At 42.9% G+C, this 24,009-nt stretch overlaps 2 protein-coding genes across 4 annotated transcripts; one reads left to right on the plus strand and one right to left on the minus strand.

The window, feature by feature from the left end:
* Nucleotides 1–12: 12 nt before the first annotated feature.
* Nucleotides 13–2,677, minus strand: LOC125524137. Of its 3 annotated transcripts, XM_048689213.1 has the most exons (7): nt 2,434–2,654; nt 1,542–2,279; nt 1,274–1,426; nt 590–794; nt 404–472; nt 195–269; nt 13–104 (listed from the first exon to the last, which is right to left on the minus strand). In XM_048689213.1, the coding sequence occupies exons 2-7, from the start codon at nt 2,265–2,267 to the stop codon at nt 43–45; spliced, it is 1,290 nt and encodes a 429-aa protein (XP_048545170.1). In that variant the 5' UTR covers nt 2,268–2,279; nt 2,434–2,654; the 3' UTR covers nt 13–42. The 3 variants fall into 3 exon arrangements, with proteins under 3 accessions (XP_048545170.1, XP_048545183.1, XP_048545175.1); XM_048689226.1 differs by lacking the exons at nt 13–104; nt 195–269; nt 404–472 and adding an exon at nt 876–1,168 and having other exon boundaries at nt 705–794; nt 2,434–2,672; XM_048689218.1 differs by lacking the exons at nt 13–104; nt 195–269; nt 404–472 and having other exon boundaries at nt 709–1,168; nt 2,434–2,677.
* A 994-nt stretch (nt 2,678–3,671) lies between these two features.
* On the plus strand, nt 3,672–23,923 carry LOC125533018 (40S ribosomal protein S15-like). Its single transcript, XM_048696826.1, has 4 exons — nt 3,672–3,761; nt 16,939–17,123; nt 17,828–17,885; nt 23,340–23,923. Exons 1-4 carry the CDS (start codon nt 3,672–3,674, stop codon nt 23,586–23,588), a joined length of 582 nt encoding a protein of 193 aa, XP_048552783.1. The 3' UTR covers nt 23,589–23,923.
* The last annotated feature ends 86 nt before the right edge of the window (nt 23,924–24,009 follow it).

Consider the following 24,009-nt stretch of genomic DNA (forward strand, 5'->3'; position numbering starts at 1 on the left):
GGCGATTCCATTGTCAACACTTGCAACATTTTGCACCGCAACCTAATTGTTGTATATAACATTTGCATCTCCATCCTCTTGCATCCCCACACACCCTCTGGAATCTGTACAAACCATAAAATTGGCTTGTGTTACACTTCATTGAGTACATCGATTCTAAAGGGGCACATAAGAAAATTGTTTCAAAAGCTAACCTTGCGCACCATGACATCCAATACGAATCGAGCCGCGAGGAGACTTCTCCCTTGGTTCATAGTTACCACCCCCGTCTGTAGCACACAAAACATACAAATGACATGGCATTGTCAGCTCATCATACTCCATGAACGAAAAAAAGTGCACAAAGACAAAACAATCTAGCTCTGTTTTACTGCACCACATTGGTTTGCAAGAGATAACTTACCATCATCATCGGATAAGTCAAGCCGGCGTCCGACGTGACGCATAGGCGTCTTAAACGTGCCTGGCACACCTGCACAAGAAAGGTTACACCATCCCACGAGAGCATTAGTTTTGTGTATTATGGCGCCCTCGCGCATGCTGGATACTGCCTCTTCCGCACTAAAAGAAGACTGGAAAATTGCATTACCTTCACTGGCCACACCCTGTTCAACAAGTGTGATGCATCTTTTTAGTCCACGCCTAGCGCAGCACCTGCAGTGCTCCTTGACAATCGATACAAGCCTGTCGGCAAAGCTGAACATATCAGCCTGCATCTTATTCCGCAGCTCTGATGCATTCAATCTGCATCTCGCATTCTGCTCATTCAGCAATAAGCTCAACTCCCGCAGAGACTGAACACAAAAAAAGGATGTAAAAAGGATGCACAAACAAAAAAAAACTTTTGAACATAAAAGTATGTTGAAAAAGAATACAATATGCATATCGGGTCGTCTTGACAACTCTGCCGAACGTGGCTAGAGAACTCAATGGGGCCAACTGAGCGCGGATCAGGCATCACAACATGTGCCGATTTGCTGCCCTCTACGCTCGTTTTACTAATGCTTGCACGACTCGAAATGGCACTCAATGGTGGATTCACACCACCAATATTAAACACTGGCCTCGAACATGATGGATTATCTTTCTGAACATCAATGTCTGTGCCACCGACCGCATCACTCATATGTAACACACTCTTATAACATACATCATCAGCCGGCCTCAGCTGTACCACAACACCAGTAGGAGAGAAATTAACAATAAAGTATCATCCTCATCATCTCTTGCATGCATCTGCAAAACTCGTGACAAATGAAAAAAAATAACTTACCGTAGCAGGAACATATGATACAGCTCCATTTTTTGGACAGTACGCCATAATGATCATTTCCCGAAGTCTTTTTGCATCAAAGCACTGCACCCTGGGGAGCACGTCATGTTTCATATTGAACAAACCCAGATCGATATTATCCAGAAGGAATATCTGTCCATGACAAACAACAAGAATAGTATGAGAACACAATTACACACACAGAGTGAATCGAAGTCGAGCACACAACTTTGCAAAAACTAATTACAGAAAAGGTAAACTGCCTTACTTGGAAGAAAAAATGGCATCCGAATAAATTAATAGTCGCTGCCCTTTCCTCATCATCATGCTTGAGCTTGATGACTGCACCCATGAGCTTGTCCATCGCATACTGGCACCAATTAAATTGGCCTATTAGTTCCGGATTTGCAACCGCACCCCAAAAATCAATCGTCATATAGTCATGCTTCGTGGACGGAGCAATCACATATCCCAACACAAAAATAATAAACGCAATCTGGAAACAGTCCTTCTCCATTTTGGTTGAGCTCTCATTTATGTCCCTGTATAGAAATATTTCAGTAGCCTTCAGACTGTGAGCAGCAGATCTGTTCATCCCAATGATATCCTTGATGAACTCAACAGAACGTATGCTGATGTCTCCATCCCTCCCACGCACATCCCTATTACCGCACAGCACCCCAAATACCTTGTGGAAATCCTCTGGAGTGAATAGAAGTTTCCGATCCTTATCAATTACAATCATACGAGACACAACCTCCACTTTCCTCATTACCCACAAGCTCAATTTCAGATCAATTTTTGCTATCAGTGGCAGCTTTAGCATACCCCCAAATCCTATTTCCGACACCAGCCACCTCTTGTACTCACCGAACGATTGCACCACTGTCACAACCTGCTTGACTGATAGCCTCGACGTAACCGATACAGGTTCATCTTGTTCACACCCATGTTCCCCATACAAACCGTCGTCTTCACCTCCAGGAGAGTACATCCTCTCCCTAGTCTGCAAACACGCATCTCACAAAATCAGCATGAGTCGCCTCAGCATCATATCTATCACTTATACCGGCTACTACATGCCACAAATCAGCAGTAGTCGCCCACCATCAGATCCACTACTTGTACCGACAACTACATATCGACTGCCTTGTACATACCTCTTCTGCAGTCTCTTCTGTGACCACCGCGCACGGCCAGCTCCCCTCAGCTCGTGCCCGCCAAAAAAGAACGAGCCTTACTGCTCGGGCCGGCCGGAGATCTGCGTCGCCGGTCAGAGATGCCTAGCGTGCCGCGGGAGAATGAGAACGATGGGCATGGGTGGCGGATGAGGAGGGAGTGGGTGGGTGGTTGGGGAAGATGTCGATAAGATGTGTAATAATTTAATATCCACCACTTTCAATAGATGCACCTGCCTCTGCCCCGGCCCCACACAAGCGCACCCATCCCACATCCATCCCACCCACTCTCGGTCATGTCTTAAAAAGCTTCCAGCTATATTACCAGAAGAACTTTTTAACATTTTTTTCCCTCCATTTTCCATCTTATTTTCCTGAAGTGAACTGAAGCCCATTCTGACCAATATGACTAACATCTGAAAAATAAATTCATATGAGCATAAGCAAAGCTTCTAGATATTTCATATTTCGCATACTTGGACATTACAAAATACGATCTTCATCATACTTTCAGTTCTTGATCCACAGATTCCATCTCATAACTCCACACTACTACATGATAGTTAAACTACTAGGCGTCTGCCACTACGAAACCCCATCTCCTACTCTTGTGCCCTCATAAGAATGACAGCTACAAGCAGCGCAAGGTTACAAACACATATGATGAAGATTGCCACTGACATCCCGATGTTAATGGAGGCCGCGTCCGCCACAAACACCCCCTTCTGGCGTGCACCATCGACGATGCCCATAAGAGATGCAACCACCTGATTCATCACGGCGGCAACGTCTTCCACTCCCGGTCCGTGGTTCTGTAGTGGTTGATGAACTGGAGGTTGGTTGATCTGCGCCTGAGGTTGGTCGACAGCCGCTTGGATTTGATCCCCTGGCTCTGCTGCCGGCAGAACAACACCCAAATGAGCGGCGTATGCTTCCTGCCTGCGGTAGAAATCACAACCACCTGCCCCAGGCTGAGATTGCAAACGTATCATGAAAATTAGTACCAGCTACACACATCGGCGTCCAGAATCAGCGGAAGGACTTACATTGTGATTGCGGCACTTGTAAAACCTCTGGCCGGCGCTCTGTCCTCACCGTGCGACGTACATGACCACGTCCCTCCCACAGTCCGGGCAAGGAACTATGGGGAGGACCACCGGATCTTGTTGACCTTGGTTCGCCATCCCACAAAAGCTAGGGTTCTTGCTACGGAAAGGGGAATGGCTATTTCTAGATCGGGCGAGTCTTCACTGCTCCAACCTTATCCTCCCCTTGATAGATATATGGCCTCGCTGCTGGCCCCACAACCAGTCCGGCCGCGGCCCTAGCACCAAAACGGCTCGCGTTTCCCTTCCGTTCGGCCAACACACATGTTCCATCGGTACGGAACGCGTTTCATCGGTACAAAACGGTGCGTGACTCCACGCCGTCTCTATAATTAATAGACGTCAATCTGACGTGTGGGATCACTTTCCCCGCCTACCCTCCCCTTTCTTTACTGGCCGCAACAATACGTCCGACAAATACGCCGCTCTTCCCGCATCCCGAAACGAACGTGCGCCTGCCGATACAGTGAGTAGGCGAGCTCGTCCTCTCCTTCGAATTATCGTGCGCCACCATACTTTTATAATCTAAATAAACATGAGGCAGCACTTTTTCCTCCTTCTCAGCATGCCTAATAGGTATGTTAAAATGTGCATCTAGGCGTGTGGCATAGACGCCTCCAAAGATGGGACCCTTAGTACGGTTCATACTTAACCGTCTAGCAATAATGCCGCCCATACTAAAAGTGTTATCACTATATAAACCTTGGAGCAAAATAATAATATCAGGGATACTAAGGTTTCCAGAGTTTTCACGACCAATTAAGCAACGACTAGCAAATAATGCAAAGTAACGTAAGACAGGAAAATGTATGCTAGTGATTTGTGCATCAGAAACCTTCCTAGTCTCCCCTACAGTGATAGTATTAATAAATCCCTCCACATTATCATGATGTGGTTCTTCTGTCTTGCCCCCAAAAGGGACTAAACAAATCTGACAAAAATCATAAAGTGACATCTCCTTATGCTCATCATATAAATGAAACTCCACCGTAGATGGCGAGTTCCTAGAATGGAAATGAAAGTTTTGCACAAAGGTATTTGTGAGTAAGAGATACTGATCGCATTGGTCATGGAGGAAAGCGGTGAGGCCTGCATTATGAGCCAACTCATGAAAATCTTCATAAATCCCGGCTGCTCTCAAGAAATCCTCAGAAGGCCATTCACACGCCCGAACCTCCGCGGTGCGCGGCAAATTATACTTAGGCTTCGGTGCCTTTTCCTTCGAGCTTTGGCTCGACGAGCCCCTCAATAATCTCCTCATCATTTTCTGAAAAATTCTGAAATTTTTAGTAACTTCAAAATAAAAGTAAACCAAACTCAATAATATTGATAGAAACTACTCCTACAAGTGCCTAGGGCCTATATCATGCATCAAAACTACTTTTGACCATATAAATTTGACATGCAAGCTCAAGAACAGGGTCACCTAAGCAACACAAATTTGCAATGAATAAAGCACTAGAACAAAAACTAATTGGACCAATGGAGGAGTCACATACCAAGGAACAATCTCCCCAAGCAGTTTTGTGAGAGGTGCTTTGAGCAAGGAGATCGAAAATGGCAGCAAAACGAGCTTGGACTCAGGTTTGAGTTGGTTTTTCGTGTTTGGGGGAGGAAGATGAAGTGTGTGGCTGGAAGAATAAGTGGAGGAGGGCCACCGTGGGCCCACGAGGCAGGGGGCGCGCCCTCCACCCTCGTGGCAAGGTGGTTGCCCCCCTGGTGTGTTCTTTGTTCCATAAATCCTCAAATATTCTATAAAAATCATATTTAATTTTCAGGGCATTTGGAGAACTTTTATTTTCGAGGTATTTTTATATTGCACGGATAATCAGATAACAGACAGAAAATTATTTATTTTTACTTTATTTCAACTAAATAACAGAAAGTATAGAGAGGGTACAGAAGGTTGTGCTTCTAGTTTCATCCATCTCATGCTCGTCAAAAGGAATCCACTAACAAGGTTGATCAAGTCTTGTTAACAAACCCATTCTGATTAACATGAAACCGGAGAAATTTCGAATAACACTAGGTTACCTCAACAGGGATATGCACATCCCCAATAATAAGTATATCATATTTCTTCTTGACAGTAGGAAGAGGAAATCCAAAACCTCCAAATATAATTGATGGAATTTTTCCGATAAAATTGATACTATGAACTTGAGGTTGTTTCCTCGGAAAGTGTACCGTATGCTCATTACCATTAACATGAAAAGTGACATTGCCTTTGTTGCAATCAATAACAGCCCCTGCAGTATTAAGAAAAGGTCTTCCAAGAATAATAGACATACTATCGTCCTCAGGAATATCAAGAATAACAAAGTCCGTTAAAATAGTAACGTTTGCAACCACAACAGGCACATCCTCACAAATACCGACAGGTATAGCAAGTGATTTATCAGCCATTTGTAAAGATATTTCAGTAGGTGTCAACTTATTCAAATCAAGTCTACGATATAAAGAGAGAGGCATAACACTAACACCGGCTCCAAGATCACATAAAGCAGTTTTAACATAGTTTCTTTTAATGGAGCATGGTATAGTAGGTACTCCTGGATCTCCAAGTTTCTTTGGTATTCCACCCTTAAAAGTATAATTAGCAAGCATGGTGGAAATTTCAGCTTCCGGTATCTTTCTTTTATTTGTAATAATATCTTTCATATACTTAGCATAAGGATTTGTTTTGAGTATATCAGTCAATCGCATACGCAAAAATATAGGTCTAATCATTTCAGCAAAGCGCTCAAAATCCTCATCATCCTTTTTCTTGGATGGTTTGGGAGGAAAAGGCATGGGTTTCTGAACCCAAGGTTCTCTTTCTTTACGATGTTTCCTAGCAACAAAGTCTTTCTTATCATAACGTTGATTCTTTGATTGTGGGTTATCAAGATCAACAACAGGTTCAATTTCTACATCATTATCATTACTAGGTTCAGCATTATTATGAACATCATTATTAACATTTTCATTAGGTTCATGTTCATTACCAGATTGTGTTTCAGCATCAGACATAGATATATCATTTGGATTATCAGGTGGTTCAGCAATAGGTTCGCTAGAAGTTTGCACAGTTCTATCATTTTTCTTTTTCTTCTTTTTAGAAGAACTAGGTGCATCAATTTTATTTCTCTGAGAATCCTGCTCAATTCTCTTAGGGTGGCCTTCAGGATACAAAGGTTCCTGAGTCATTCTACCAGTTCTAGTAGCCAGTTTAACAGCATGATCATTTTTTACTATTCATCTCATTGAGCAATTCTTTTTCAGCTTTAAGCACTTGTTCTACTTGAGTGGTAACCATAAAAGCATGTTTGCTAACAAGTTTAAGTTCACCTCTAATATTAGCCATATAATCACCCAAGTATTTAATCATATCAGCATCTTGTTTTAATTGTCTACCAAAATAAGCATTGAAGTCTTCTTGCTTAAACATAAAATTATCAAACTCATCCAAGCATTGACTAGCAATTTTAGTAGGAGGGATTTCAGCTTTATCATATCTATAGAGAGAATTTACCTTTACTACCTATGTCGGGTTATCGAGGTCTGGAGGTTCTTCAATAAATAAAGGATTAAGATCATATATTTCTTCATCAGGCGGTAAATTGAGACCATGTATTTCTTCAATACGAGGTAAATTCTTAACATCTTCAGCTTTAATACCTTTTTCTTTCATAGATTTCTTTGCCTCTTGCATATCTTCAGGATTGCAAAATAGAACACCTCTCTTCTTCGGAGTGGGTTTAGGAATAGGATCATTAATTGGAGCAGGAGCTGGCTCAAGAGGTGCCCAATTATTTTCATTTGTCAACATATTATTCAATAATATTTCAGCTTCATCTGGTGTTCTTTCCCTGAAAAGAGAACTAGCACAACTATCCAGGTAATCTCTGGAAGCATCGGTTAGTCCATTATAAAAGATATCAAGTATTTCATTTTTCTTAAGAGGATGATCAGGCAAAGCATTAAGTAATTTGAGAAGCCTCCCCCAAGCTTGTGGGAGACTCTCTTCTTTAATTTGCACAAAGTTGTATATTTCCTTTAAAGCAGCTTGTTTCTTATGCGTAGGGAAATATTTAGCAAAGAAGTAGTAAATCATATCCCGGGGACTACGCACACAACCAGGATCAAGAGAATTAAACCATATCTTAGCATCACCCTTTAATGAGAACGGAAATATTTAAAGGATATAAAAGTAGCGAGATCTCTCATCATTAGTGAACAGGGTGGCTATATCATTTAATTTAGTAAGATGTGCTACAACAGTTTCAGATTCATAACCATGAAAAGGATCGGATTCAACCAAAGTAATTATATTAGGATCAACAGAGAATTCATAATCCTTATCAGCAACACATATAGGTGAAGTAGCAAAAGCAGGGTCAGGTCTCATCCTAGCATTTGGAGATTGCTTATTCCATTTAGCTAATAACCTTTTGAGTTCATATCTATCTTTGCAGGCTAAAATAGCTAAAGAAGCATCTTGATCAAATAAATAACCCTCAGGAATAACAAGTGATTCTTCATCATCACTTTCATCTTCATAATCAGATTCAATATTTTCAATCTCTCTAGCCCTAGCAAGTCATTCCTCGAGAAAATCACTAAGTGGCATAGTAGTATCAGGCATAGAGGTAGTTTCATCATAAGTATCATGCATAGCAGAAGTAGCATCATCAATAACATGCGACATATCAGAACGAATAGCAGAAGCAGGTGTAGGTGTCGCAAGCTTACTCATAACAGAAGGTGAATCAAGTGCAGAGCTAGATGGCAGTTCCTTACCTCCCCTCGTAATTGAGGGATGGATCTTGGTTTTTGGATCTCTCAAGTTCTTCATAGTGATAAACAGATATAAATCCCAAGTGACTCAAAGAATAGAGCTATGCTCCCCGGCAACGACGCCAGAAATTAGTCTTGATAACCCACAAGTATAGGGGATCGCAACAGCTTTCGAGGGTAGAGTATTCAACCCAAATTTATAGATTTGACACAAGGGGAGCCAAAGAATATTCTCAAGTATTAGCAGATGAGTTGTCAATTCAACCACACCTGGAAACTTAGTATATGCAGCAAAGTGTTTAGTAGCAAAGTAATATGATAGTGATAGTAACAGTAACAAAAGAGTAACGAAAGCAAAGTAGTGTTTTTGGTATTTTGTAGTGATTGTAATAATATCAATGGGAAAGTAAATAAGCGTAAACCAGTATATGGAAAGCTCGTAGGCATTGGATCAATGATGGATAATTATGCCGGATGCGGTTCATCATGTAACAGTCATAACATAGGGTGACACAGAACTAGCTCCAATTCGTCAATGTAATGTAGGCATGTATTCCGAATATAGTCATACGTGCTTATGGAAAAGAACTTGCATGACATCTTTTGTCCTACCCTCCCGTGGCAGCGGGGTCCTAATGGAAACTAAGGGATATTAAGGCCTCCTTTTAATAGAGAACCGGAACAAAGCATTAGCACATAGTGAATACATGAACTCCTCAAACTACGGTCATCACCGGTAAGTATCCCGATTATTGTCACTTCAGGGTTAACGGATCATAACACATAATAGGTGACTATAGACTTGCAAGATAGGATCTAGAACTCTCATATATTGATGAAAACATAATAGGTTCAGATCTGAAATCATGGCACTCGGTCCCTAGTGACAAGCATTAAGCATAGCAAAGTCATAGCAACATCAATCTCAGAACATAGTGGATACTAGGGATCAAACCCTAACAAAACTAACTCGATTACATGGTGAATCTCATCCAACCCATCACCGTCCAGCAAGCCTATGATGGAATTACTCACGCACGGCGGTGAGCATCATGAAATTGGTGATGGAGGATGGTTGATGATGACGACGGCGATGAATCCCCCTCTCCGGAGCCCCGAACGGACTCCAGATCAGCCCTCCCGAGAGGTTTTAGGGCTTGGCGGCGGCTCCGTATCGTAAAACACGATGATTTCTTCTCTCCTCTTTTTTTCTCCCTGAAAGCAGTTATATAGAGTTGGAGTTGGAGTCGGGGGGTCTCGAGGGGGGCCACGAGGTAGGGGGCGCACCCCCCACCCTCGTGAGAAGGGTGTGGGCCCCCTGGTCTTCATCTTTGGTGAGGATTAATTATTATTTATTGTAAGATATCCCGTGGAGTTTTAGGTCATTCCGAGAACTTTTGTTTCCTGCACATAAAACAACATCAGGGCAATTCTGCTAAAAACAACGTCAGTCTGGGTTAGTTCCATTCAAATCATACAAGTTAGAGTCCAAAACAAGGGAAAAAGTGTTTGGAAAAGTAGATACGTTGGAGACGTATCATGGGTGGACCGGTGCTTGGGTGCTGTTCTTACTTGAACAAGCATCCCACTTATGATTAACCTCTATTGCAAGCACCCGCAACTACAACAAAAGTATTAAGGTAAACCTAACCATAGCATGAAACATATGGATCCAAATCAGCCCCTTACGAAGCAACGCATAAACTAGGGTTTAAGATTCTGTCACTCTAGCAACCCATCATCTACTTATTACTTCCCAATGCCTTCCTCTAGGCCAAAATAATGGTGAAGTGTTATGTAGTCGACGTTCACATAACACCACTAGAGGCTAGACAACATACATCTCATCAAAATATCGAACGAATACCAAATTCATATGACTACTAATAGCAAGACTTCTCCCCTGTCCTCGGGAACAAACGTAACTACTCACAAAGCATATTCATGTTCATAATCAGAGGGGTAATAATATGCATAAAGGATCTGAACATATGATCTTCCACCAATTAAACCAACTAGCATCAACTACAAGGAGTAATTAACACTACTAGCAACCTACTAGCACCAATCCCGGGCTTGGAGACAAGAATTGGATACAAGAGATGAACTAGGGTTTTGAGATGAGATGGTGCTGATGAAGATGTTGATGGAGATTGCCCTCTCCCGATGAGAGGAGCATTGGTGATGACGATGGCGAGGATTTCCCCCTCCGGGAGGGAAGTTTCCCCAGCAGAACAGCTCTGCCGGAGCTCTAGATTGAATCCGCCAAGGTTCCGCCTCGTGGCGGCGGAGTTTCATCCCGAAAGGTTGCTTCTTATTTTTTTCTTGACGAAAGACTTCATATAGGAGAAGATGGTCATCGGAGAGCCACCAGGGGGCCCACGAGGTAGGCGGGCGCGCCCTAGGGGGGCGCCCCCCACCCTCGTGGGAAGGGTGTGGGCCCCCTGGTCTTCATCTTTGGTGAGGATTTTTCATTATTTATTATAAGGTATTCCGTGGAGTTTCAGAACTTTTGGAGTTGTGCAGAATAGGTCTCTAATATTTGCTCCTTTTCCATCCCAGAATTCCAGCTGCCGGCATTCTCCCTCCTTATGTAAACCTTGTAAAATAAGAGAGAATAGCCATAAGTATTGTGACATAATGTGAAATAACAGCCCATAATGCAATAAATATCGATATAAAAGCATGATGCAAAATGGACGTATCAACGAGCTTTGTTGCGGACGACTTGACCATCTTCATCTTGCTTGTTGTGAAACACCCATTTGGTACCAATGATGTTGTGGTTGTTGTCGGGCTTCTCGACCAATGTCCACACTTGATTTCTCTCAAAGTTGTGTAGCTCTTCATGCATGGCGTTTATCCAATCCGGATCTTCCAATGCTTCTTCAATCTTCATAGGTTCAATACTAGAGATGAATGAATAGTGTTCACAAAAATTAGCAAAACGAGTTTTAGAGCGAGTGATTCTCCCGGTTTGAATATCATTGAAGATTTGTTCGACGGGATGATCTCTTGAGACTCTTGCTCGAACTCGTGGGAGCTTTCGTTTGGGTCGGGGTGGAGCATCTTCTTCATCATCTCGTTCTTCTTCTTGGCCTTCTTCATTATTGGCATCGTTGTTCTCTTGTCTTGGTGGAGAAGGAGGTTGATGAGGTTCATCTTGGTGTACTTCCTCGTTTTCTTTCATCTTGGTGTGTCCCACTCGTGGATGCTTCCATGTCGACTCTTGGTTCACCTTGGACGGACGAGGTACTCTCCTTCACCTCCTTTGGTCGAATCTTTCCAATAGACAAGTCTTGGATTGCTTTCGAAGGGTCTTTATCCCCTACATCAATTGGCAATTGCTCTACTTGCGAGCCGTTAGATTCATCAAACTTCACATCTACCGTCTCTTCAACCTTTCGGGTGAAACTGTTGTAGACACGGTAAGTGTGAGAGTTTGAGCCATAACCAAGTAGGAAACCCTCGTGAGATTTAGGAGCAAATTTAGAACGACGATGCTTATCAATAATGTAACACTTTGAGCCAAATACTCGAAAGTATCCAACTTGGGGTTTGTTATCGGTGAGGAGCTCATATGCTGTCTTGCCGAGTAGCTTGTGAAGATACAAGCGATTTGTTGCATGACAAGCTGTCTCAACCGCTTCTGCCAAAAAGTGTTTTGGAGTCTTGTACTCATCAAGCATCGTGATATGTCTCCAACGTATCTATAATTTTTGATTGCTCCATGCTATGTTATCTACTGTTTTGGGCAATATTGGGCTTTATTATCCACTTTATATTATTCTTGGGACTAACCTATTAACCGGAGGCCCAACCCAGAATTGCTGTTTTTTTGCCTATTTCAGTGTTTCAAAGAAAAGGAATATCAAACGGAGTCGAAACGGAACGAAATCAACTAGAGAAGTTATTTTTGGAAGGAAAGCTACCGGATGGACTTGGACCCCAGGTCAGGAGCCAAGGGAGGTGCTCATGAGGGTGGGGCGCCCCCCCTAGGGCGCGCCCCCTGCCTCGTGGGCCCCCCGAAGCTCCACCGACGTACTTCCTGCACCCATATATACCTACGTATCCTAAAACTTCCAGAACAGACAATAGATCGGGAGTTCCGCCGCCAGAAGCCTCTGTAGCCACTAAAAGCCAATCTAGACCCATTCTGGCACCCTGCCGGAGGGGGAATCCCTCTCCGGTGGCCATCTTCATCATCCCGGTGCTCTCCATGACGAGGAGGGAGTATTTCTCCTTCGGGGCTGAGGGTATGTACTAGTAGCTATGTGTTTGATCTCTCTCTCGTGTTCTTGAGGTGGTACGATCTTGATGTATCGCGAGCTTTGCTATTATAGTTGGATCTTATGTTTCTCCTCCCCCTCTTCTCTCTTGTAATGAATTGGGTTTCCCCTTTGAAGTTATCTTATCGGATTGAGTCTTTAAAGATTTGAGAACACTTGGTGTATGTCTTGTCGTGCGTATCTGTGGTGACAATGGGATACCACGTGATTCACTTGATGTATGTTTTGGTGATCAACTTGCGGGTTCCGCCCATGAACCTATGCATAGGGGTTGGCACACATTCTCGTCGTGATTCTCCGATAGAAACTTTGGGGCACTCTTTGAGGTTCTATGTGTTGGTTGAATAGATGAATCTGAGATTGTGTGATGCATATCGTATAATCATACCCACGGATACTTGAGGTGACATTGGAGTATCTAGGTGACATTAGGGTTTTGGTTGATTTGTGTCTTAAGGTGTTATTCTAGTATGAACTCTAGGGCTGTTTGTGACACTTATAGGAATAGCCCAACGGATTGATTGGAAAGAATAACTTTGAGGTGGTTTCGTACCTTACCATAACCTCTTCGTTCGTTCTCCGCTATTACTGACTTTGGAGTGACTCTTTGTTGCATGTCGAGGGATAGTTATGTGATCCAATTATGTTATTATTGTTGAGAGAACTTGCACTAGTGAAAGTATGAACCCTAGGCCTTGTTTCCTATCATTGCAATACCATTTACGCTCACTTTTATCATTAGTTACCTTGCTGTTTTTATAATTTCAGATTACAAATACCTTTATCTACTATCCATATACCACTTGTATCACCATCTCTTCGCTGAACTAGTGCACCTATACAATTTACCATTGTATTGGGTGTGTTGGGGACACAAGAGACTCTTTGTTATTTGGTTGCAGGGTTGCTTGAGAGAGACCATCTTCATCCTACGCCTCCTACGGATTGATAAACCTTAGGTCATCCACTTGAGGGAAATTTGCTACTGTCCTACAAACCTCTGCACTTGGAGGTCCAACAACGTCTACAAGAAGAAGGTTGTGTAGTAGACATCACATCGTCCTCGCCATCTTAATAAGAGTTCGGTTCTTCCTCTCAACAACTCCATTTTGTTGAGGCGTGTACGTAGCCGAGAACTCATGTGAAATCCCTTCTTCGTCAAGAAAGGTATCCACATTTGCGTTCTTGAACTCCGTTCCGTTGTTGCTGCGAACCTTCTTGAGCTTCACTTCAAATTGATTTTCGGCCTTCCTAGCGAAGTTCTTGAAGATCTTTTGGACCTGCGATTTATCATCAAGAAAGAACACCCAAGTAAATCTTGAAAAATCATCAACTATAACTAGGCCAAATGAGTTACCACCGAGACTCTTGTAGGCATTGGGACCAAAGAGATCCATATGAAGTAGCTCGAGCGGTCTTCTCGTGGTCATAATGTTCTTCATGGGATGACTTCCGCCAACTTGTTTTCCTGCTTGACAAGCACTACAAAGTCTGTCCTTGTCAAATATAACATCTTTTACTCCAAGGATATGATCACCTTTAATAAGCTTATCAAGATTTCGCATGCCCACATGACCTAACCTTCTATGCCACAACCAACCTTTTGAGGATTTAGCAATTAGGCAAGTTCTAGGTTGAGCCTTTTTAGTGAAATCAACAATGTAAAGATCACCTCTACGTGTACCGGTAAAGACCATTTTATGATTATCTCTACGAAACACTTGGCAATCTATTTCAGTAAATAGGACGTTGAAACCAAAGTCAGCAAGTCTAGATACGGAAAGTAAATTGTAGCCAAGAGATTCAATGAGCATTACATTTTGTATGGAGCTATCATGTGAGATGGCCACCTTACCAAGGCCAACCACCTTACCCTTTGAGTTATCACCAAAAGTGACATACTTTCAAGGTCCGTCGTTTTCAGCAAGCTCACGAAACATATCTTTGTCTCCGGTCATATGATCGGTACACCCACTATCAAGAACCCATTCCTTTCCTCCAGCCATGTAGCCGCGAAGATTAGCCATAAGACCAAAGTGTCTCATTGCATCATCAAGATCATAGTCACTATCATCATCCTCATCATAGTATCCATGTTCAACATCGTCATGTGGTGGATCAATTCCTAGAGAGAGTGATTCATTAGAAGTATGACCGTAACAATGTTCATCTCTATGAATTCTAATGACTTCGGAAATGATATTGCTAATGATTCCAACATCTCCTTTGGCACTCGTAAGATTTGTAAGCTCAAATAAACAATCACCAAATTTGGGATCATTGGAACTCATCTTACTCAAGGCAATAGACTTATGAAGAATCTCATCTAAGTTTTTCAAGGGGTAGTTTGGAAATCGTTCCTCAAGGAATCTCCATATGGTGTAGGCACAATCAAGAGCAGGCAAGCTAGCAATCAAATTTTTAGGCAATCCTTTCACAATAAGATTGATAGTTCTAAGATTGCGAATCATGTCAAGATCCTCGCCGGGTGTGGGATGCAATGGATCAACAATCCGAGCACAAGGAGTAGTAATGTACTTGGTCAAATGATATTCATTGAAAATATCAAGCATCTCAATTTTCCACTCGCAAAAGTACTCTCCATCAGGAATAGGCACTCTACGTCTAAGACTCCCCAATGTAGACTCATCCATCTTCCTCCAAAGGTGTTTAAACCAAAGCAATGAAGACAAGGCTCTGATACCAATTGAAAGGATCGAGAAGAGGTGTCTAGAGGGGGGTGAATAGACTCTTAGCAAGAAAAGTTGCAGTTTTTAAATTCTTTAAGTTGAAGTGGAGTTTTAGCACAAGTTCAAACATTCACAATACATATCAAGCAAGCATGATAAGAGTATATGAGCAGCGGAAAGTAAATCATGCAAGTTGCAAGAATGTAAAGGGATGGGATTGGAGTGTGCAAACGCAATTGGAGACACGGAGATTTTTGGCGTGGTTCCGATAGGTGGTGCTATCGTACATCCATGTTGATGGCGACTTCGACCCACGAAGGGTAACGGTTGCGCGAGTCCACGGAGGGCTCCACCCACGAAGGGTCCACGAAGAAGCAACCTTGTCTATCCCACCATGGCCATCGCCCACGAAGGACTTGCCTCACTAGGGTAGATCTTCACGAAGTAGGCGATCTCCTTGCACGTACAAACTCCTTGGTTCAACTCCACAATCTTGACGGAGGCTCCCAAGTGACACCTAACCAATCTAGGAGACACCACTCTCCAAAAGGTAATGGATGGTGTGTTGATGATGAACTCCTTGCTCTTGTGCTTCAAATAATAGTCTCCCCAACACTCAACTCTCTCTCATAGGATTAAATTTGGTAGAAAGATAATTTGAGTGGAAAGCAATTTGGGGAAGGCTAGAGATCAAGATTTATGTGGTTGGAATGGAATATCTTGACCTCAACACAAGTGTAGGTGGTTCTCTCTCACAAAATGTATGTTGGAAGTATATGCATGTTCTGATGGCTCTCTCCACGAATGAAGAGTGGGTGGAGGAGTATATATAGCCTCCACACAAAATCTAACAGTTACATACAAATCTCCAAACTCGGTGGGACCGAATTATAAAACTCGGTCGGACCGATTTGGTTCATAATGTGACCGTTAGGCATTTCGGTGGGACCGACATGATCAACTCGGTGGGACCGATGTGCTAGGGTTAGGGTAAAGCCTTATCTCGGTTGGACCGATTACACAAACTCGGTTGGACCGATTACACAAACTCGGTGGGACCGATTTTGGTAATAAGCTAAACAGGGAGTTGGCCAAGCAAACTCGGTGGGACCAATTTCATATTTCGGTGAGACCAAAATTAATGCAATAGGCAACAGAGAGTTTGCAATCCCATCTTAGTGAGACCGAGATCCCATCGATGAGACCGAATTGATTAGGGTTTCTAGTAGTGGCTATGTCAAGAGAACTCGGTGGCGCCGGATAGAAAGTTTCGGTGGGGCTGAGTTTGACTTTTGGTTTGGGACATATGTGGATGTGAGAAAGTGGTCGAGGGCTGTGGAGCATATCACTGAGCACTTTGAGCAAGCAAGCCATTAAGCAACACATCATGCCCTCTTAATAGTATTGGCTTTCCTATGGACTCAATGTGATCTTGGATCACTAAAATGAAAAATGTAGAGTCCTGAGCTTTGAGCTTGAGCCAATCATTTGTCCTTATCATCTTGAAGGGGTTCCACATCCTCTAGTCCATACCACTCCATTGTTGAACTTATCTGAAACATATTAAATGAAAACATTAGTCCAATAAGAGATATGTTGACATTAATTACCAGAATCACCCAGGGAGCACTTGTGCTTTCACAGGCGAACGTCGGCATGGAGGCCGAGGCGGCCGCCGCCGCGGCCGCGGGGCAGCCGACGAAGAGAACTTTCCGCAAGTTCAGCTACCGCGACTTCGACCTCGACGCGGTCCTCGACATGTCCGCCGACGACCTCATCCAGGTCCTCCCCGCCCACGCCCACAGAAGGTATGTACTCCCTTCGTTTCCAAATATTTGTCTTTATAGAAATTTCAACAAATAACTACGTACGAAGTAAAACGAGTGAATGTACACTCTAAAATATATCTATATACATCTGTATGTTATAGTCTATTTAAAATGTTGAGTGAATTCCACTTTTTACCCCATATTTATACATTTATGACACTAATTACCCCTTTCAGTGAAAATTCGTCTAGAATACCCCTTTTGAAATCTTTGGACCCTTGTTTTTTGATGCGTGTCCATCAGGTAAGGTGTGAGGTGACGCCCTGTATCCAAAAACATGTGGACGGCCACAAGGAGTGGAACAGATAGACAAGAGAAGTTTGGACAAGATCGCCAATGATGTCCTCCGATCCTTACAGTTTTTTTACAAATCAATGACGCAACATCTGTTCCTATCGACCATAAACAAACAAAATGTAAAACTGGGGTAAAACCGTGTTAAAAGTCTCCAAAATCTGACATTTCGATAAAAGTTCCGCTAAATAGGGTAATATGTGTCATAAATGTACAACTACAAGGTAAAAAATGGAATTCACTCTAAAATGTTTAGAAAAACAAATATTTAGAAACGGAGGGAGTAGAACCCAGAGTGGCGTGCGTCTCTCTTGAGATCGAGGGTGGGATCTCTTGAACTGCTAGTTCGTTTGACTGGAAGAAAATGCTGTGCTTTCGTGTTGTTGTAGGTTCTACAGGTGGTTCAAGAGGAATTCATTGATGCTCAACAGGAGGCTGCGCAAGGCGGTAATGGGCGATATATACTCCTCCATATGCCTCTGCATTTTTTCTGTAATTAACTGCCTGCTATTTATAACCGTCTTCGTGTTTAAACAATCGTGCCACTTGCGACAGCGTGCCAGAATTTTCCTCGTTTCACGTGTTGTTATAAATATATGACTAACTTACTAATCCCTTCGTTCCATAATATAAGAGTATTTTTGATACTAATAGAGAGTAGCAATTACTAGCATGTATATTTGGGAGTGTAGCGCGGCGGAATAGCCTGGCCAAGTACATTTTCTGGCCTAACCATTCTACTAAGTGCGTTTTTTTAAATCAACACGCATTCTTGGTGTTTTTTGGCCTCCAATGTATCCATTTTGTCTGCCTTCACTAACACTATTACTGATCAGGAAGTATAGAAAATTTAACTTGTTTGCTGTTTTCTGTGCTCCCTAATGTTTTAGGATTCCCGGCATGTACTGTCTGTAGCACTTACGATGTTTGGCAACACACCATATCATCAAGTTGATAAAAACCGAACCTCGATGCGAGACTCGATCTGTTGTTGCGGCCCAATTTTTCACGGTACCCCATCTTTAGCAGCAGTAGCTTCTCGCTCGCGTATGCGATGTACGCGAAGTAAAGGATTTGAACCTTGCGGCTCACCACGAGAGAAACAATCAGCACGACGGCACCTTACGCACAAAACAATTTTCTCGCAGAAATCGCAACAAAGAGGTTTTTTCTAAAGATACCTCTAAAACTTAATACAGGTGTCTACCCTGAAACACACATTATGTCTATTTCATAAAATATAGCATGATCTTTACATCAGTCCCACACATGACTTTTATACCTGTATAAACTCATCTAGCTCGACTTGGCCCTCAAGTTGGTTGTACCCTTATCTGTTCTGTTAGACAAACGAGAACTCTAATTTGCACTCTAATCTAATTTTACCTTTTACATCTCGGCAAGATCTCAACTTAATAATTGGACTAAACAAAACCAACTCTACGTACTTTAATATTTCCTTTTATTTGAAGGGCCGTTGGATACGTGTAGACAACAGGAGGCCCCCAACCACTAGCGCACAAACACAACAACTCTCGAGGTAGCAACTTCATGGCCTTTGATCTGTTTTCTGGTGGACGTGGAAACATAAAAAGATAATGGACCTTAATTCCTTGTGCACTAGCACATGTACGGACTTGTAGGATATCATCACTTCCCTTGTGTACACGTATATGTGCTCTTTGAAGTGCATGCATGTTTACTAGGCCCAAGGAAAACAAATCTGTTTCCAAATTATTTTTTCCCCCTGGCTTAATCTGGTACTCCAGCTGCTCTCAATTTTAGCACATTAGCATGCATGCATGTCACCAGGGCCGTATCTCTTCATGTGCAACCGGAGCAGCCGCACAGGGCCCCCAAAACTATGGGGCCCCTAATTTTGCTAAGCACGTACTAATAATAAGTGGATCGCAAACTAATGAACTGTGAAATGAAATTGTAAAGAGAAAAAAATAGCAGTCAACCGTGGAACCACCACCGACCGAGGCCCCACAACCAAACCTATCTCTCTGCATAACGCAAGGAGAACTCCTGAAGCAGATTACTTATCAAGTTCTACAATGCTTTTCTCTATCTTCCTTGAGACCTCAGTGCTCAGTGGCAAATCAAACCCCCGAATTAATTCCCTGGAAATTAACTTTACATCGTTCTTTCTCGAGTCCGTGCACCCTCTGGTATCCTAATAGCTCAAAGTTTTTCTTTTGGTGTGATGTAATCCTTTGAAACACTGTACTACTACTACCACATTGCTAAAAAAATCTATACTACTACCACAAATATACAGTGATTAATAAAAATATTTTTTATTGGCTTTATTATACAACGGGGCCTAAATTGTGATCTTGCTCCGGGGCCTAGATTTCCGGGATACGGCCCTGCATGTCACGCTAGTTAGCTTCTCCTCAAACTCATGCTTCTCACCAAAGCTAATATATCTAGGTACATACACACCTCTGGCCTCCAAATCATCAACTTGCGGAAAAGTTTGACAAACATTGGAAAAACTGACATTAGCCCTGGCTGTATCATCCTCTCCCCATTGAAACGAAACCATCCTCGGTTTCGAATCAATCTCTTTAACAATATTTGTATTTGCAGTTTGAACGATGCTTGGAATTTTTTTTGCAACTTCAACCTTCTTCTTCTTTACTTCTGATGCAGCTTGAGCAATATCCCGCTTCTTGCGATCAGCCGTATACTTCTCTAATGTGTATGAATCAAGTGGTACGTATTGTCCTCCCAAAACAAAAGAAAATTCGCCAACAGAATGATATGTCAACTGTCGTTTATCTGTCCATGGTTTTCCTAGTAGTATTGAACATGTATGCATGTGCACAGAAAGCACATCACACATGACCAGATCACCATATCCACATAGAATAAACTGTACCTCGACGCGATGCATGATTTTGACAAACTTGTCCTTCCACCAAAGCTTGTACGGTTCTGGATGTTCAATCAATGGTAGGTTCAAAGCATCAACCATAGTCTTACTCGCTAAATTCATCCCAGAATAGCAATTCATCAAGGTTGCGCAACTCGCCGGCCCTACACGCACACGCGTAAAGCATTGGTACCATGACAAGGCACGCAATGGATCCTTCTCCACCGACATCATCATTTGCGAGCTACAATCCTTCCTCATGATAAAAAATTCAATAGAAGTCGAAGAAAAATATTGTACCGTGAACAACCTTGCTCTGAATACCACCTGATAAAAACCGAACCTCGATGCGAGACGCGATCTGTTGTTGCGGCCCGATCTTTCACGGTACCCCACCTCTAGCAGCAGTAGCCTCTCGCCCGCGCATGCGATGTACGCGAAGTAGAGGGTTTGAACCTTGCGGCTCAGCACGAGAGAAACAATCGGCACGACGGCACCTCACGCACAAAACAATTTCCTCACAGAAATCGCAACAAAGAGGTTTTTCTAAAGATACCTCTAAAACTTGATACAGGTGTCTACCCTGAAAAACACATTGTGTCTATTTCATAAAATATAGCTTGATCTTTACATCAGTCCCACACATGACTTTTATACCCGTATAAACTCATCTGGCTCGACTTGGCCCTCAAGTTGGCCGTACCCTTATCTGTTCTGTTAAACAAACGAGAACTCTAATTTGGACTCTAATCTAATCTTAACTTTTACATCTCGGCAAGATCTCAACTTAATAATTGGACTAAACAAAACCAACTCTACGTACTCTAATATTTCCTTTTAATTTGGAGGGCCGTTGGATACGTGTAGACAGCAGGAGGTCCCCAACCACTAGCGCACAAACACAGCAACTCTCGAGGTAGCAACTTCATGGCCTTTGATCTGTTTTCTGGTGGACGTGGAAACAGGGCCATCTCCAGAAATTCGGGGGGCCGGTGCAAAATGCGAATGGGGGCCTAAATTTCTGGAATACAGGTTGCTTCATGAAAATACTATAACAAAAAAAGATTGAACCTGAATTTTAAACTAGCAACAATCTTGAAAATCTTGGCGTATGACAACTTGGTCAACTAACCTATTACATATCTTGATGAACTGGTGCATATACACACAATATACTCACTAATATAATCATTCAACGGAACAAAATAGTCTAAATTAAATAGTGTTTCGGTTTGAGCGCACCTGCTGGACAGATCGGTGGTGCCCTCGCCTTGGTATGGGCCACCGGCTGTTTCTAATAGTGCATTTTTATTTCAGAATACGCAAAACATTATGTTAATAATAGAAAAGAGTATTTACAGGATAGAGTTATAGCGAAGAAAAACTGGATGAAACTTGACATTAAGCAACCCCTTGAAGAAACCTGTTAGATTGGGTCACCCAAACGTCCATTCATCATGACCCTTGTAGTAGCAGCAGAGAGGAACAAAGCCGTGCATTGAATCCAATTGTTCCCAAAACTGAAACGTTGCATAATTTCAATGAGGAATGGCCAGCCAACAGACTAAAAAACACAAGCTATAGTAAGTCAGATCATCAGAGAAGGCACCTTCCTGCGATGCAGTGCACAGACGACTTGCTATTGTTGTACCATACGAAAATTCTTCATGCGAGAAGGGATATGGGCTGCACCTCCGGGGAGGAAACAAAGCGATCAAACTAGACAACACCTCTAGCCTCCGCCACCGTGCGGCGGCGCCACACTTCGTTCGTCTCGGGAAGATGGATATCGATCGGCGGCAGGCTGCGTCAATCCGGACTCAGAAAAGGTCATTCGGAAAATTGAGGAGAAGGTCCAGTTCAGGAGAGCCATGGGCCTGTGTTAGTTGTAAGAATGGCCCAAAATTTAGGAGACATAGGCCTAGAATCGAAAGGCCCTGGAATTTGGGGGCTCTGTGCAGTCGCACAGCCTGCACAGGACCCTGGACGGCCCTGCGTGGAAACATAAAAAGATAATGGACTTTAATTCCTTGTGCACTAGCACATGTACGGACTTGTAGCATATCATCACTTCTCTCGTGTACACGTATATGTGCTCTTTGAAGTGCATGCATGTTTACTAGGTCCAAGGAAAACAAATCTGTTTCCAAATTATTTTTCTCCCTGGCATAATCTGGTACTCCAACTGCTCTCAATTTTAGCACATTAGCATGCATGCATGTCACGCTAGTTAGCTTCTCCTCAAACTCATGCTTCTCGTCAAAGCTAATATATCTAGGTACATACACACCTCTGGCCTCCAAATCATCAACTTGCGGAAAAGTTTGACAAACATTGGAAAAACTGACATTAGCCCTGGCTGTATCATTGCCAAGTTGTAAATAACCCTTGAAAGGTTTAAATAACATTACAAATACACTCTAGTCAAACTGGGTAAGGCATGGGCTTAATTATATGTTGCTTTTCAGATGCTTCGGCAATATGCTCTTCTTCTTTTTTGCGTAGTTCAGATGGTTACTTTTATCTGCTTGGATATGGTACTGTAGCAGTATGTCGCCGCTTTTAGTAGAATATAAATTTATTCGTGCAGAAGAATATTGAGAAGGGCTCAAATATTTTGCTTACACTGCAGAAGAATAAACCTTCATCTAGCGGACATGCCATATATTCTTGACCCATTTCTGATTCTGGATTTAGGTTGTAGGAATATTGATGTTGGAAAAAGGGGCCGGGAGAACCTTCAAACGAGTGAGTGTCTTATTGGTCTTTAAACCACCATGAAACACTAGATTATGTGAGATCAAGGTTTGACATGTACAGGTATTGATTTGAGTGTTTTCACATTTGTAAGTTATAAGTTACTCCATTTGTGTGAGATCAAGGTTTAACAGCACACCTCTCTCGTGCTGTTTTAGCTTGAACCATCGATTTATGTTTGCATTGTTTGTGCGGGACAAAGATTTTTGTGTGAGATCATAACATCTGAAGCTCATTCGTTTTTCTCTGAAAATGCACAGAGAATGGGGGCACCGGCTGGTGAGAAGCCCGGTGCCGTGAAGACTCATCTGCGCAACATGATCATCATGCCAGAGATGGTAGGCAGCCAGATCGCAGTGTACAATGGGAAAACCTTCAACCAGATTGAGATCAAGCCCGAGATGATTGGGCACCACCTCGCCGAGTTCTCCATCAGCTACAAGCCCGTCAAGCACGGGAGGCCCGGCATCGGCGCCACCCACTCCTCGAGGTTCATTCCCCTCAAGTGAAGGAAACCTCGCGCACACCGCGCGTGCCAAAGCGTCCCCTGAACTCGGTCGCTTTTGTCTGCTTTCGTCGCGCCGAATCTATGTAGCCCTCGTTGTGCAATGCTCTGAATCAGTTATGGCCAATTCCAAGTGGTCTGCAGCCTTTGTTTGAGAGACGCAAGACAGATGCTGTGCTTGTACCTGACGCCCATGGTGCACATCACAGTTGCTTATTCCTCCAGGAGCCTAGTCATTTGTGAGATTTGACTGTGGCACTAGTCTGAACAGTCAAGCCGGTAGTAATCTGTGATGTCAATGCCTGTGCTTGGATACATAAACAAACACTTCGCATTCGCAAGTAATGGGCTCCCCAAGAGCACACATCTGTCAGCAATGGCAACGATCTGCGCCACCACAAAAGGGCCGGCCGATGGTGTATTGG

The sequence above is a fragment of the Triticum urartu genome, chromosome 1, assembly GCF_003073215.2.
Source record: "Triticum urartu cultivar G1812 chromosome 1, Tu2.1, whole genome shotgun sequence".
NCBI classification, from domain to species: domain Eukaryota; kingdom Viridiplantae; phylum Streptophyta; class Magnoliopsida; order Poales; family Poaceae; genus Triticum; species Triticum urartu.